The sequence below is a fragment of the Echinops telfairi genome, unplaced genomic scaffold (assembly GCF_000313985.2).
Source record: "Echinops telfairi isolate 266 unplaced genomic scaffold, ASM31398v2 ScPeMD7_5;HRSCAF=22, whole genome shotgun sequence".
Taxonomy (NCBI): Eukaryota; Metazoa; Chordata; class Mammalia; order Afrosoricida; family Tenrecidae; genus Echinops; species Echinops telfairi.
Genome location: NW_022103901.1, coordinates 21,733,802 through 21,750,926, shown reverse-complemented (window position 1 = coordinate 21,750,926; position 17,125 = coordinate 21,733,802). Strand labels below are relative to the sequence as shown.

General features: G+C 47.4%; 1 protein-coding gene across 1 annotated transcript in view; it reads left to right on the top strand.

The window, feature by feature from the left end:
• The first annotated feature begins 481 nt into the window (after nucleotides 1-481).
• The window catches only part of SCNN1G (sodium channel epithelial 1 subunit gamma), a 77,644-nt gene continuing 61,000 nt past the window's right edge, over nucleotides 482-17,125 (top strand). The window contains exons 1-6 of the mRNA XM_004706062.2: nucleotides 482-568; nucleotides 4,830-5,175; nucleotides 7,049-7,361; nucleotides 7,533-7,723; nucleotides 8,897-9,000; nucleotides 12,407-12,570. Of these exons, the coding sequence (XP_004706119.1) occupies nucleotides 4,859-5,175; nucleotides 7,049-7,361; nucleotides 7,533-7,723; nucleotides 8,897-9,000; nucleotides 12,407-12,570 (1,089 nt within the window). The 5' untranslated portion in view covers nucleotides 482-568; nucleotides 4,830-4,858. The remainder of the gene's footprint in view (nucleotides 569-4,829; nucleotides 5,176-7,048; nucleotides 7,362-7,532; nucleotides 7,724-8,896; nucleotides 9,001-12,406; nucleotides 12,571-17,125) is intronic.

Sequence of the window (17,125 nt, the reverse complement as noted above, 5' to 3'; positions counted from 1 at the left end):
CAAACGGACTTGGCTAAAAGCTCCTGTGCCCCTAGCCAGACACAGGTGGGCACTGAAGCAGCTCTGGGCTCCAGGTCAGAGGGAGGGCAGGATGCTAGGCGCTGTGTGTACATGGGGTTCTTCCAGGTGCTGGGACAGGGAAAGCGTTTGTCACCTGCACTAGAGTGGAGGACCAAGGTAGTACCTGGGAGGAAGGAGGGCTGCAAGACGCCTCCAGGAACAGGCCACAGACACAGTTGAAATGCAGGGTGCAGGGTAGTCTCTGGGCGGCAGCAGACGCTGCGCAGTGCCACAGGAAGGCCTGGGACACATGGCGAAGGCGCAGAGCAGCTTCAAGGCGGCAGGCGTCGCTGCGGAGCCACAGCCCGCACTGTGTTGGTGCTGCACGTGCCTCTACGCGGCGGGGGAATCTACTTGGGCAGGTGGGGGCGTGGCCTGAGGTAGGGTTAAGGCTACCGGGCGGGGCCCAAATACCAACCTCAAGAGCTGTGGCCGCTGGGGCCTGAGGATGCTCCAGTTGTAAGGGCAGCAGAACAGAGCTCACCCAGACCCTTCGGAACCCAGTGAGGTGAGTTCAATTGGGCCCTTTCGGACCTGCTCCGGGGCAGTTGTGACACCAGACTGGCCTCTGGGTCCGCGGGCTAATCAGCGCTTCTCCGATCGCGCTGACCGTGGCTACGCCGGACTGGGTCCCGTGTCCTTGTGGTCATCGGTAGACTGGGACACCTTCCCCCAGGACTTCTGGGTCCAGCGTTCCGGAGTCCAGCACCCTGAGCCATAGCGAGGGGCTGGGATGCGCCTCCCCCTCCTCCCCCACCCTGCCCCGTCCAGCTCCAGTCCAGGTCCTGCCGAGCCGCATGGGCTCGGCCAGGACAGTTCTTTTGACCCTCTGGAAGGTTTCCTCCGGGTGCTTGTCGCGGAGAGAAGCAAACACTCTAAGCAGGTTCGTTGAATGTTTCCCCGGCGGATTCAGCCACAGGACGCGCCCAGGCTGGTCGCTCTGCGCGGGGCGGGCAGGGGCCGAGGGGTGGCTTGGATTGGAGAGGGATTCGGACCCAGAAGGGGCTCAGACGTGGAAGCGGCTCCCACCCAGCAGGGATCCGAGCTCGGACCCCGGGGTTCTGGACTGGGCTTCCGCACAGCCTGGTAGACAGGTCGCAGCACGGACCTGCAGTGCCGGTCCAGGACTCTGCAGGGCACGCTCTGCTGCAAACTCCATCTTCTGCTTCGGGCAAATCTTGCAATCCTCCCCAAGCCTTGGGCTTCCCCAGGCGGTCGGCTGGGGGATGGTGTGGTGTGGTGTGGTGTGGTGTGTGTGTGTGTGTGTGTGTGTGTGTGTGTGTGTGCGCGCGCACGCGCACGATGGGGAGTCTCTGTCACCATTGGGCTCTGACATTCCAAAGAATCATTCCACCCTTTCCGATCTGTGTGATTTTCAGCAAGTTACTTAACCTCTCTGTTCCCTCCTCTAAAATGGGATAGTAATAGCACATCAGACAATTGCGCCGTGGAGTTGATCTCGACCCATAATGAACCCGCGAGACACAGTATAACTGCCCGATAAGGTTTTCTAGGCTGTAACCTTTACCCGTCGCTGAATCCAAATTGACTCAATGGAAACGTGATTTTCTTTCTTTCTTTCGGGGGTTTAATCTTCACTGAATCAGTTCAGAAGGTCTTTATCCAGCAGAGCCGTTGAGTGGGTCGAGTCTCCAACCTTTCGGTTAGCAGCTGAGCACTTAGCCATTGCACCACTAGATGCCTTGACATAGAACTCTGTTGAGGACTACATAAAATAACGCGGGGAAGGGTCTTCATACGGTGCCTGGCAGTAGAGTACGCCATCAATAAATGGTCTCAAAAACTCACTGCTCTCCGGTCAATTCCAACTCACAGCGACCCTATAGGGCAGGGTAGAAATGGCCCCCGGGGTTTTAAAAGGCTGTAACTCTTTACAGGAGTAGAAAGCCACCTCTTTCTCCCTCGGAATAGCTGATGGTTTTGAACCGCTGACTTTTCAGTTAGCAGCCCAGTGCATTACCACTAGCTACATTTGGCTGCTGCTTCTAGTGTTACTGTAGCAGCATAACTAAGTCATTAAAAGCATGGACTCCTGGGTTCAAATACCAGCTCAGCACTTTCTAGTGTAACCTCTTGGGTAATTTACTGAAGTTACTCAAACTCTTGGTGCCTCATTTGTAAAATGGGGACAATTTTGACCTCAGACAACTGTTGTGAAAATGAGATGAATGAATACCTGTAACATATTTAGAAGAGAGAGTGCTGTGTGTGCCCATGCCCCACAGAGGCCTGGGATCAAATCAAGCACTCCAGCCAACTAGTAACTACAGCCTTGTTTTGAAGTTGGGGTATTATCAGCTGCTTTGTGCTGAACAGAATGGGTTTGGTTCATTTACCTGTAGAGTCCCCTGACAACAGTGGCTGATCTCCTGAGGGGATGAAGCATGTCAGTCCAGGGGAAGGGGCTGGTGTGGTGGAAGGGCTCCTGGGGGGCTCTCTTCAATGAGAAATTACGAAAAGAATAAGGATTCTGGACAGAATATTACAAAATCACAGTTTCCGTGGAACATTCACAGGAGTGCAAATCTCCCCTGGGCTGCAGTTCTATTTGACAGGAAGCTGAACCTGCACCGAGGAGGTTTGAACAACTAGCAAGCAAACCTTCATTCATTATTTTGTTTTAGGACAGAGGTGACAGAAGGAGTGGGGATGGGCAATTGAGAACAATAAAACAAAACGAATCACACTGTTCTTATTGCCAAAGGGATAATTACTAATGTAATTTTGAGGGCCAGACATGATTTTCTTCATCCCAGCAAAACCACAAGATGGTGGGTGGCATAGTGGTTACGAGTTGAGCTGTGACCTGCATGATCAGCAGTTTGAAACCACCAGCAGCTCCACAAGAGAAAGACTGGACTTTCTACTCCTATCATTAGTTACAGTCTCAGAACCCATGAGGGGACATGGGACGCTATGAGTCAGCATTGACTCAATGGCAGTGACCTTTGTTTGAGATCCTGGGACTCATCCCCCCCAAAACAAATGGATTATGATCAAATTGATTCCTACTCATAGTGACTCTATTGGACTGAATAGAACTGCCCCTGTGGGTTTCTGAGCCTGTAAATCTTCAGGGGATCAGAAAAGCTCATCTTTCTGGCACCGTGCAGCTAGTGGTTTTGAACTGCTGACCTTGCATTTAGCCACCCAACATGTAAACCACTACACCACTATGGTTCCTTTTTGGAAAACCTTAAGTGTGTGGAGGACCAATGACCATTTGGCTGCCTCTAGACATCTCAGCTTTAGCCCTCACACCCTATTTTCTTTGCACCTGAAACCCACTAACATTATTACATTGAGATCACCCAGTTTTGAACCATATCTTTAGGGTTCAGGGTAGATAATGGTCCAGTTCAGAATCCTGCCTGAAGGACCTGATGAGGTGAACCCAAGTTCTTATCCCACACACAAAACCTCTGGGAACATGAGACTCCCTGCCCACACCCTACTCTATATTAGAGTTGTCTTAATTTGTCTCTATCACCTGTAGAGAGCATAAGGGACAGGGTTTTCCTATGGTTTCCCCAATACAGTGGGGCAGGTGGTGGCTTTGAACCACTGACTTCACTGTTAGCAGTCCAGTGCCTAAGGCCTTGAGTCCCAGGTGCTGCTAATTAACTGCCTAGGCAAGGAGGAGCAACTCCTAGCATAATATAGGCCCTCAAAGGCATGAACTGTGGTGGTTACGGCTGTAAGTTTCCAACCCAGCTCTTTACCAGCTGTGTGATCTTGCACCAGTTGCATCACATCTCTGAGCTCATTTTCCTCCTTTGTCACCTGAAGATACAACTCATAGGCCTATTTCAAGCTTGGTGAAATGTGGACTGAACTATAAGGCAGTTTCCAAAAGTTAATGGGAAATGGACTAAAAAGGATTTTTCCCCACAGAATTTTGGAGGCCCACATATATTCCACTGTCTTTTAATTCCATTTCCCACGAGCTCTGTGTATGTCTAATTAACTGTGATCAACAGGACGTGAGACTCTATATAGAATGAATGGTATTCCCCCTGGTAAATGCTCTGTGATCCAAATGTATCCTGGGCCTTGATGGAGATGGCTATTTGCTTTCCAACACCCCCCATGCCTCCCAAAATTAAGAGGCATACCTAAAATGAGTGGTATCCTGGAATCGAGGAAATGTGACCCAACACCCAAGAAACCTGTAGTCGTTGGTTTTAGGCTATTGTATTTGGGTGCTTAATAAACACTGAGAGATTAACTGTGAAGGGGAGAAATGAAACAGAAATTCTTCCACTTACAAGAAGGTGACAGAGAAGAGGGCTGGGAAAGATACAGCCCGGAAAGGGCTGAAAAGGAGCTAAGGTGGCTGCCAGGAAATTCTCTTGGCAGATGGCCTTTGTCAGTAAGGTTCTGGGGAGCCCTTGCTCTGGGCCAGGCATGGTGCTGGGCACCAGGGGACCTCATGAGATAGGCATGCTGTCCTCAAGGACAGGCTGCAAACCTCGGGTTGCAATTCCCCTAACTCGGATGGCGGGGACAAGAGAGGTGCAGAGGACCACTTGGAGTTGCTCTGAGAACTCCGATACCCCTAAGAGCCTTCATGGGCTAAGCCTCACCCCGGCCCCACCCGAGGGCCAGGCATCCTCTGGCAGCTGCAGCGGCCCCAAACAAATAGGGCATGCAGATGGTGGGGGCCACAGAGAAAAGGAAGCTGGAATCCCAGGGCAGACGGCTGGTAATTCCCAGGTTCACCTGCTTCTCCCTCTCTGCCCCTCCAGCCTGCCTCTCTTCCAAGTCCCAAGCGGCCATGGCTCCCGGAGAGAAGATCAAAGCCAAAATCAAGAAGAATCTGCCCGTCACGGGGCCCCAGGCGCCTACCCTTACAGATCTGATGCGGTGGTACTGCCTGAACACCAACACGCACGGCTGCCGGCGCATCATAGTGTCGCGGGGTCGTCTGCGCCGTCTGCTATGGATCCTGTTCACACTGACTGCTGTGGCCCTCATTTTCTGGCAGTGCGCCCTCCTGGTCCTCTCCTTCTACACGGTCTCGGTCTCCATCAAAGTGCACTTCCAGAAGCTGGACTTCCCCGCGGTCACCATCTGCAACATCAACCCTTACAAGTAAGAGGCAGGACCTTGGCTGCAGGAAGCGTGGGCCCTCCTGGCGCTGGCTCCCCTCTCCAAGGACGGACGGACACACACACACACACACACACACACACACACACACACACGCCACCTATGGGCCGCCCTGGGCCTGCACTCAGGCTTTTCCGACCTTTGAATTCATAGCCAACATTGGTAAAGGGACCTGGCCCAGGTTCTAAATCTGTATCGAGTGTTCAGTCCATTCTCGCCTTCCTGTTGGGCGGGTTCAGGGGAGAAGGATCACGGGGGTTAGCCCTGGCATGAGCCAAGCCTCCAGCGCAAAGGTACACCCACACTAAACCCAGCTTAGCGATTTCCCTGAGCTTTCCAAGCTCCTGCCCTCTCACTCCGCAGAGATCGTGAGCTCAGGGCTGACTCAGAAGCAACACCCAGGTGACTTCCGGAAGCATCTCAGCTGGCCCCAAACCCTTCTCTGGGTGGCCCAGCCCCACTAATTGAGATCTTTGTGCTCTGGGCAGGATCAAGCCTTCCAAATAACCTCTTGTCAGCCGCAGGACCTGTTCTAAATGGGTCATTGGAGTTCTCGGGGAATTGTCAGAAACTGATGCTCTGTGGGGTGGATCCGAACCTGGCAGGATCTTTCAGAGGAGTGTGGGGGCATGGAGAGAAGAGCGGGAGGAGGGAGATCATCCAAGGAGGGTGACTTGTCCAAAGTCATCAAGGAGTTGGCATCAAAGCTCGAAATCAAAATCAGGTCTAAGATAGCTCCTGCACCCCCCAATCTCTTCCCCACCTGCTTTCTCCTTTCTTCCTTCACCTCCTGCCCCTCTCCGCTCTCCTTTCCCCTCAATATTCATTCCACGATCACTTCCCTCATGCCAGGATTGCCATGCGCTATTCTGGTTCCTCAGCACAGGTCTGAAACAACCTTAACACAATCTTTGCTTTGATGGAGTTTACAAGGTCGGAAGGGAGTGGAATCTGAACAAAGGCAAGTGCACGAATAATAAGAAGAGCTACCAGCTAGTTACTGGTTCTTCTCAGTGGCCAACCCCCAACTCCAACCCTGACGGTCTGGTTCTGGAGTTCATATTCCTGCTCAGGATCAGATTCTGCTTATAGCTAGATCAAGGAGAAAGGAGAGGGGGGACAGACAAGAGGGACACAGGGACTATTTGGCGCTGTAAACGTGAAAGATGGTCTCACTGTGTTTCTACAGTATCATTCTTATGTTTGGGGGGTTGTCAAGGCAATAGCTATATCTTCTTCCTTGCCCGCTCAGATCCCTAGAGACAGAAGGCAGGGGCAAAGGGTATGGGATGGAGCTAGCTCCCTGCAGAACCCTCCAATGACCAGTTATCTGCCTGTCCTCGGTGTGGCTGGTTTATGGGAGGCGGCTGACAGTCACCACTCCAGAAATGCTGGTTGAGGCAAACTCGTAAACACACCCCAAGAGCAAGCAGGCAGTAGTGGCAGAGGTAAAGCCCAGAAAGTCACATAAAGGTCACACTTGAGAGTCACTTTGGATCAGTGGTTCTCAACCTTCCGAATGCCGCGACCCTTTAATACAGCTCTGTGTTGCGGTGACACCCCACCCCCAACCATAAAATTATTTTCGTTGCTACTTCATCACTGTCAGTTTGCTACTGTTATGAATCAGGCGACCCCTGTGAAAGGGTCACGACCCACAGGTTGAGAACCGCTGCTTTAGATGAAGCGAGTTGTAAAGGGACTGGTCTCCTTGACCGAGGAGGCAGGGAAGAAGGCCACCAAACTGGCACGTGTTGTTGGAAAGCCGCTGGGGGCAGTGTCCGCCTTCTCTGACAGGTCCTGACGCGTGTCAGAGGCGCTCCGCCTCCCTAACTCTTTCTTCACACACTGGCAGGTACAGTGTAGTGAAGGACCTTCTGTCGGACCTGGAACAGGAGACCAGAGGTGCCTTGAAGACCCTTTTTGGTTTGTCTGAGGTCAAGTCTCGAAAGCGACGCGAGGCCGAGTCCTGGCATGCAGCCTGGGAAGGCATCCGGCCTAAATTCATCAACTCGGTCCCCCTGCTCATCTTCGATCAGGAGGCGAGGAGCCCGGTGGCCAGGGACTTCTTTACGGGGCGGAAGCGGAAAGTCAGTGGCAGCGTCATTCACAAGGCTTCCGACATCATGCACGTGCACCAGTCCCAGCAGGTGGTGGGATTCAAACTGGTGAGCCTACCTGATGGGCTTGTGGAGGGTCTCTCCCAATCCTCAGGAGTGAGAGGATCACTCATCACTACCCCAGTTATCCCTTCTCCTCCCCCAAGTCTCAGAGCCATTCCCTCCGAAGGCCAGTGGTAGCCCTTATGGCTTCAACCTGGTGTCTCCTCTTGTTCACAGTGTTCAAATGACACATCTGACTGTGCCACCTACACCTTCAGCTCGGGAGTCAATGCCATTCAAGAGTGGTACAAGCTGCACTACATGAACATCATGGCCCAGGTGCCCCTGGAGAAGAAAATCAACATGAGCTATTCTGCCGAGGAGCTCCTGGTGACCTGCTTCTTTGATGGGATGTCCTGTGATGCCAGGTCAGGAGAAGGAGGGTGCTCTCGGACTCCACGAACTGGGAGCTCCGAGCGCAACTGTGGGTCTCAGATCAACAGGTGCTCTTCTCACTGATCCTGCCCTTTGGAAAAACAGGTTGCAGAGCATCTAGGTTCTAAAGGCAGAGAAGAAAGTGTACATACGGTGCAAGGTCAAAAGAGCCTTCAGTGACTCATATAGATTAGGTGATTGTGTAACCTTATCTATTACAATGGTGTATGCCAATGATTGAGAACCACCCATCTAGTACAGAGCAAGGGAGGAAGGGAAGGAGGAAAGGAGGGTAATAGAGATGAAACGGAAAGAAAGGGCGATCTACCATGTACAGATGTATGAGCATCCAGACATTTCGGACTTTATCATAGCACTCGGGTCCTGTGTGCTGACGGAGAGATGGGTGAGATATTCTGTAGTATTTCTACTTATCCGAAGGGCCTCTTAATTACTTGTCAGCGCTCAGTCTTCTAACCTTTCTGTATGTTAATACAGACGCTGGCCCTTGTGAGGATTGAGAATTAGCATTCTTTCGCCTTGAGTACTCTGTTCTCAAGTCAGTACAAGGACACATATATTTTGGCTTTGTTCTGTTTTAAAAGTAAACATGAACTTTTAACAAATGACATTGGGAGTTGATAGCCTTCTGGAAAAGAAGTTCAGGTTAAAGCCATACATGGCACCATATGTCAGGATAATCTCCAAATCAATAAAAAAGAACCCTATCGATTTGTAGGGATGAAAGTGTGGGAGTATAGGAAAATGATGTGGTTAAAAGGCACACATATTTTGATTTCTTCATTGGTTCTCATTTCCTAGGACTGGGAATGGGCATGGAATTCAAATGTCAAGTGTTGGCCGAGAAAATCAAGAGTAGAAAAGTTGGGGCCAAACACATGGCCAGGAATGGGAAGTCCGTATGGGGCAGAGGAGAGACTTCAGAGTGAGGAGAGAAAGCAGGGTCTAATTCCACATGTGTCATCTTTGATGGGGGCCTTATGCGTGTGTCATCTCAACAGTGGGCTGAGGAAAGTGAATCATAGCTTATCACCCATTGTCAGCTGAACAGAATTGGCCCCTCTGACACCGTCTATCTAGACTTCAGTTCAGAGAAGTGGCGAGTGCCCAGCATAATTCCTCTGACCAATGTCTTTCCCCCATAGGAACTTCACACTTTTCCACCATCCGATGCATGGGAATTGCTATACCTTCAACAGCCCCATCAATGACACTGTCCTCAGCACCTCCATGGGGGGCAGTGAATACGGTAAGGTGATCTGGGTGGAGGAGGTTGTGAGCTCCTAGGCCCTCGCAGCGAGCATGGTTGCAGCAGGACAATTGGAGGGACCAGAACTATCTAAACACGCAGGGTCTCACCGGTTGATCAGGATCACCAGTTTCCCATCTGCAGTGTTTCCATCAATATCTATGTTGGGCCCTTCCCTCCTTATCTTTGTCTGTTTTCCTTTTTGACTTCCCTTCTTGCCTTTGAGAGAGCATCAGAAATGTTTCTGGGTGTCTTTCCCTTGAGAAAACACTGGTGTGAAGTTCTTAGTGGGAGTGAGTAACACTGGGCAGAGAACTTCCAAACATGCTGGGTGGGAGAGTAGGGGATCAGACACACCACCTTTATCTTGACTAAGATCACAGTCAGCAGTCAAACTGCTGAGTTCAAACCCCAGCTCTACCACTCACTAGCTGTGTGACTTTGAGTAAGTTACTGTACTTCAGCTATAACATGGGAATAATAAAAGTACTGCCGATGCAATTGATGGAGTCCTTGGGAGATGCAAATAGTTACCGAGCTTGGCTGCTAACTAAAAGGTTGGATGCATGTGTGAGTCCACCCAGAGGTGCTTCAGAAGAAAGGATTGTGATCTAATTCCCCAAACTCAGCCATTGAAAGCACGAGATAGCACAGTTCTGTTGTGACCCCGTGGGGTGCCTTCAAGTAGAACTGACTAAAAGGCCACTGGTTCTTGCATACAAGGTCAATTGAGGGGCTTGACATATGAAAAACAGGTACAATGCTACCATCAACAAACCTATTACTAAAACAAAATGTGCAACAAAACCATGAAGTCAATCCGATTAAAATTAAAGTTACGTTGCAACAAAAAAGTCCAGCCATTATGACAGTATAGAGGTCTAAAATTATCTGACACGGCCGAAGTTACCCTTGATTTTCACGGCATACAGCTGCTATCATCCTAACACAAGAAACTGATGCTAACGCATTTTGTTTTGTGATGTTTTGTGAGCTAGTCAGACTTGGAGCTCAGCAGCGTAACCAGTACAATGTAGTGGGGGCGGGGGCGGGAGGGGATGGCTTTATTCCACAATGTGTGGACCCAAAACCCATTTCATCTTTAAATAGCGCTGATCATTAACAACAAAACTATAAAGACCTCAAAGTGCTTTTGTTTATGTAGGTTACATTTATTGAGATGTGGACCATATGTATTAAAAATGAAAACTGAGAATGAAACAGTTTATTAATTTCAATTATAGTAATTATCACATGACATGTTAGTGTCAATGACTTACTTGTATGAAAAAATAAATGCATTTTCAAGAAAATATATAAAACTATTACCACTTCCACTACTTCTATCCTACAACTACTATTTTGTGTGGGAAGGTAAGAACTCGACAGATTGGCCTGGCTCACACACAGAAGGAAATCTTGAGAGATTCTATGTAAATGTAACATGGTTTAGTATGTATTTGCTCCTTTGGGGGAAGAGGGAGTCATAACATACAGGAGAATCACATGCAGTTCTAACCATTGTTACTCTGTGCTCTTTCAATTCTGCAAGAGCCCGTTATTCAGAGCACCTACTTCGATGGGAAGACATAATCTTGGGACTGGGAAGGTTGAGTTGCATAGGCTTGGCTCTGTTCTGTGTGGGCTGTGTGTCCTTCAGCAAATCATTCTTCCTCCAGGCTCCAGTTCCCTAACTTACCATTGGAAAGTGTCAGAATAACTCTCACAGTTCCTTTGAACCAATAGAACTTGCTCATTCACCCATTCATTTACTAGACATTTATTGAGTGACTGTCTCTGCCTTCAGGGAACTTATGTTTTAGGGAAGAGAGACAGGTATCAGATGAATAAACAAATACATAATTATTATCTTATTACTAATCTGCATGAGTGTTCTGAAGAAAATAAAGCCAGAAAAGGAGATAGCTAGTGGGTAAAGAGTTTCTTTGGGGGTAGTGGAATTTTTTTTGGGGGGGGAAATAGATACTGGGTGATGTTTGTACAACCTTGTGAAAATCATTAATGCCATTGAATTGTACACTTCCCATGGTTACAACGAAAAACCACATGTTACGTGTATTTTACCAAAGTCACCTTAAAAGAGGGGAGAGTTGCTGTGGGAAGAGGTCAAGCTATATCAAGAAAATCTAGAAAGGCCGCTAAGGAGGACAATTGAAGGATAAAAGAGAGGCAGCTGTATTAAGATCAGGGCTTCAAACTGGTTCTTCCCGGTTGAGTCATGACCAATAAAGCAAAACCAGGAGGCACTGGAATTTGCAAACTGTGAGTGCCTAGAGTGATAACTGGAATGAGGAGAATTGTAGGTCAACACTCTGCTAGAAACTTTATCTCCTTCTTAGAAAACAAGGGCAGTGCGAAGGTTGCAGAGCAACCAAATCTCGTGACCAATAGAGTGGGAGACAACGGTCCCTGCTCAAAGAAGGCAATCAACCGTACCTCTTTGTGTTACTCTCCAGTCCTGGCAATCGTCGAATCTCCTACATCGGGCTCTGGAAAGGCTCACTAAAGCTCTGCTGAGATTTTGTTTCAGGCTTTCAACCCATATTTTGTCCTGTCATGAAAATTGTTCCAGGAACCAACATTTTGTAAATTCTACTCTATCCTGGTTTCACTTAAAGCCAGTTTCAACCAGTGCAAAGTTGTGGTTAAAGCCCAGTGAGAGAACAGTTTGGGGACTAACAAGTCCGTGCAAAGTAAGTGAGTTTAATATATTCCAGAAACAGAAAGAGGACTATTGTGCTTGAGGCTTGTTGAGGTATAAAGACAGGGAAAACAGGAGGAGACAAGGAAGAAGAGGTGGGCAGGGGCTGCATCATCACAGCCTGGGCAGTGGCAAGCAGGCTCATGGACTTTTCCATCTATCTAGTTGGGTGCCGTGGAAGGGTTTCCAGCAAGGTCAAGTGGCTTGCTCTGATTTCCATTTCCAAAAGATCCTTCGGCTCCTGGGTCCAGGTTAGACTTTGGAAGACAAACATGGGAGTAGGGAGAGAAATGAAGCCAGTGATGAGCTACAACATTAGTGATTCATCTTTCCCTGGGAATTCTCCTTGAGGATTTAAGCAACCATAGTTCCCAGCTCAAAAGAACACCTGGCAATGCAGGCCTCACTCCGGCAGGGTATCAGTTCCCTGACTTGTGCTTGGTGAGCGTTGTGGTAATGCTACTGTTTTGAGCCCTTATTTTATGTGGAACCACCGGGATAGAGCAATGAGCAAATCCAGCACAATTCTTATCCTCTGGGGTTTCCCTTCCAGCTCATGTCTACCTCACTTGTTGGATAGACAGGGGTTATGGATTTAAGGCTCCCAAGGAAGTGAAAGAGGTAGACTATCCCAAGGGAAGGAGTACTGGCCTTTGACTTTATCAAGCTGCCTTATCTTCCCAGGACTTCAAGTCATCTTGTACATAAACGAAGAGGAATACAACCCCTTCCTGGTTTCCTCCACGGGCGCTAAGGTGATTGTCCATGAGCAGGATGAGTACCCCTTCATCGAGGATGTGGGGACAGAGATTGAGACGGCAATGGCCACCTCCATAGGAATGCACCTGGTAAGTGACGATCCTGGCCTGCAGGCTTGGTAAAAAGGACAGATCCCCCCCCCACACACACACAAAGATAACCAATGAGATGCAGCTTATGATAAAGGATGTTGGTTCTAAAAAGAAACATGGGCCTGAATTGGTCAAGGACTACCCAAATGGTCGTTCTAGTAGTTACATTAGAAGCGGTCCTTGTGTCTTCTGTAAGGACAGGATACTATTAGGGGACCTCTTGTGTTCCAAAGTAGGCTCTAGCACTTACCGAAGCTGTGCTGGAAGCCAGATGCCAGGATTGTCTATATATTTGACAAGACACTATCAGAACATAGCCATTGAAAAACCCTCTGGAGCCCAGTTCTAATCTGAAGGACATGGGGTTGGCATTAGCTCAACAGCCCCTGTTTTCATTTGTTTGTTTTTGGTTATGGGTTCAGTGAAAACGATTTAAAACTAATGGAAGTCACTGGGCCATCAGAGGTCTATTGAGCCTATATATTGCTCCTCATTTACCAAGAATCCCTTCTCCCTCCAAATCTTTGACCTTCTGTGATCTGACTCGGTGATGAGAATTTTCCTACCTGTCAGCAGAAGCCTACCTGGGCGGCAGATTCCAATGCCTTAGTCCATAGTGCCCAAAGAGAGCCCAAGGACCAGATGCTCTCTCAGATGCTGCCACTCCACTGCATACCTGGGCTTCCCTTTTACAGACCAGGCTCTGGCTTTCTCTTCTGCTCTCTTCTCTCACTCGAATGACTATTAAGAACCTATTTAAAGAGAATGTACTCACACAGTGCAAACCACACCAAAGAATAGACCCGGCTGAGTATATCTCTTCTCCATCCATCCTCGGCCTCCAGACCCCTCCTTCCTCTCCTTGAAGACCATCACAGGTGCAGCTGTGTTTTGATAGAGGTTTTCTTCTTTTTAAAAAAATTTTAAGTCATATTCACATGCGTGTGTATAGGAATAAGCTTTCTCTTTTGAATACTGTCTAGCTTCACTTTTCACTTATACCATAGGTTGGAAATGATAATATATATATATGTATCCAAAGTATTCCTTAGGTGACCAGATTTAAAGCGGGACACCATTGACTGGGGGGCGGGTTGTGTGTGTGCTCTTGATTAAAAATTTGGTCTATATGGACCAAATAGACCGTTCCCTAGCTTGTCATGCATTTTTTCAAAAAATCGGGACTTTTAAAAAATGCCAAAAATCAGGACTGTCCCGGCAAAAGCGGGACATTTGGTCACCTTACCTTAGAGGCAAGGATGGTGAGCCTTCCTCTCACACACTTCGGACATGCTGTCAGGAAAGACCAGTCCCCGGAGAAGGCCATCATGCTTGGTAAAGTAGAGGGGCAGCACACAAGAGAAATGCCCTCAAGGAGATAAAGTGACACCGTGGCGGAAACAATGGGCTCAAATGTACTGGGTTCTGTTGTACTTTAGACCACTATGGGTCGAAACAGACTGGATGGCACCCAACAACAACATTCTTAAAGACCCAGTAATAGTCCATTATGGGTAACAGTTAGTAATGGACGTTAGTTAGTTTCTAGGCTTTTACTATTTAAAGCCATGGTGCAGTGTGATGTCTGAGTATGTTTGTTCAGTTACTTCTCAAAAGTGTACCAAACAGTATGTGTATTTGCCAAATTGTCCTTCAGTGAGACTGTAAAAAGGTACCGCCTCACCTGCAGTATATGAGAGAAGATATTATGTTTCCCCAAACTCTCATCATTATAATACGTGGTCCAACTTAAACTTCGCTACTCTGTCAAGAGAAAAATGATAGATATCTTTATTTTAATAGGTCTTCCTCCTTAGTAGCATGTTTTTCACCTATTTGTGAAAACAAACCAAAAACACTCCAAGAAGCAGTCTCCTTGTGGACTATCTGTTCATGCCTTTATTTATGCCCGTTTTGTTTTTAAAAATGTCTTCAACTTCTTCGACGTCGTGCCACACAAACCTTCCCTGTAGACCATGCTTTCCAAACCTGATTGATCACCAGGTTCATATCTGCTAAATCAGAATCTCTGGAAGAGAAGCCCCAGGATATAGGTAGATATAAATATAGATTATATTGCTATAGACATAGATTAGATACACACACACACACACATATATATATATATATTCTTTATTTTCTCTTATTTTTTACCAAAATCCAATGGCAAGTTCTAGAGGCAGCAAACTGGGAACCTTGACTTTAGAAACTTGAAACAATTAGGAGGAGAATCAGAACTAGGACATAAGCCACCTGCGCCTTCCCAACTTAGAGTAAGGTTAGAAAGACATTAAAAAGGTTTAGCACAGTCACAAATGATGGCTGCCTATCACTTATCCATTCAACAGTGATGGAGCTTAGAGTCAGCAGAGACAATTGATGAGAAACAAATCAATAATTACATGATTAAACACAATTATGGAAGTGCTATGAGGGAGAAATGAAGGATGTTTGAGAGCTTGACAGGAGGAGTCTAACCTAGGGTTTTGTTTTGTTTTCATGGGCGTTAACCCAGAAAACCAACTCGCTGTCATCAACTCGATTCCAACTCATAGCGACCCCACAGACAGTGTGGAACTGCCCCTGGAATTTTCCAAGGCAGTAACTCTTTATGGGAGTAGAAAACCCCATCTTTCTCCTGGGGAGGGCTGGCAGTTTTGAACTGCTGACCTTGCAGTTAGCAGCCCAATATGTAACCACTACATCACCAGGGAGTTTGGGGAAATCAAAGATCCCTGAGTGGCATAAATGGCTTACACTTGACTACTAGCCTGAAACGCAGAGATCTGGTTTAATCTCAAGATGCCACAAAGGAAAGACTTGCCAACCTGTTTCTGTAAAGATCGGAGTAAAAAAAAAAAATCTAAGGGACAGTTCTACTCTATATAAACCCAAAGGTCACCATCCATCAGAATCCACTCATTGGTTATAGGTTTGGTTTGGGTTTAGGGGGCAACCAAGGAATGCTTCCCTGAGGAAGTGATCTTTAAGCAGGGACAGCAAAGATGATGAATTGGTTTGGTGACATTACAGAAGAAATCTGTGACTTAAGTGGCCCATAAAAGAGACAGCCCTGAACAAGAGGGACCCTCAGAATGGCCATCTGGAAGCTCCTTGGAGGCATGTACTTTGGGGCTTTGTTCTAGTCTAAGAGAGAAATAACAAGTATCTGATTGGGCTGTGTGAATGCAGGATGTCCACCCCACTAAAACAACAGCTCCTGAGCCCAACTTGCTCAAACTGTGGTTTGAAAACTGGGAGGATTTAAGGAGTTCTGGCACCAAGTCCTTTGTCCACCCAGAGATCAGCATTCTCTAAGTCAGGATAGTGTGTCCATCTGACATCCCTGTGCACACTGATAAACAGGAGCGAAGATCTGCTGCCCATCCTCGCCTTCTTTCCCTGCCTCCCGCCTCTCAGTGTCTGCAAACTGTGATGGGATTCACTAACCAGACAGCTTTCAAGAGTCCAAGAGCTAAGGAATGCCACTCTGGTTTTCTTCTCAGAGCTTGGAAATACCCACTACATTGTTCAGGAATGTTTTCTTTGCCGATGGTGGGTGGACAAAGGTAGGGGTGGGTTTTCTGCTACACTCAATTGGAGATGTAAAAAATCAAAACCACAGTGCAGGGTCAGTCAGCTCTAAGTCTGATTGATGAGCATTGGAACAACAGAAAAGCAGAGATTACTAAGAGGTCAGCAGAGGGTCACTAAGAATAAGTCCAAACAAACTAGACTTCCTTTCCTTATTTTTATTTACTTTTCTGATAGGTGTGTTAGTCAACTCCTTTGGTCATTTAGTTAACAAAATTCTCTTCCCTCAAATAATAAAATATTCAAACTGGCAAAGACTATTTAAAATGGGATATGTATGACGGAACTTCTGCTTTCAAAAAGCATGTAGGGAAATCCCATTATCCTTTTAATCCGATTTTCCTAGGAACTTTCTGAGGCTCCCACATAGAATACAAATACTATGGCCCCAGTGCTCTATTTCATGTATCCTGGCCCACCTCTCCAACGGCAGGTGGTACCATTCTCCTTCATTCTCCATTGTCTAGCCACGCACGTGCCAAGCTCATCGACACCACAGGGCCTTTGCACTTGCTGTTCTTTCTGCCTGGAAATCTATATGGCTGGCTCTGTCTCGTCATTCAAGTCTCAGTTCAAATGTCAACTCTTAGAAGACAATTACTGACCACCTTGCCTATAGAGATAGATACTATCTCACACCTGTGTTTTATCTCCTTCGCAGCACTTATAGTTTGTACATTTATTCACATTTTGTTTGCTTTTATCTTTCTTCCCTAGTGAGAATGTCAGCACCATGGGAATAGAGATACTATTGTTTTATTTCAGGCTTAAAATGTAGTAAATATTCTTGGGTAGATGGATGGATGGGTGGATGGATGGATGATTATATGGATGGATGAATATATGGATGGATGGATGAATATATGGATGGATGAATATATGGATGGATGGATGGGTGGATGGATGGATGGGTGGATGGATGGATGGGTGGATGGATGGATGGATGGATGAATATATG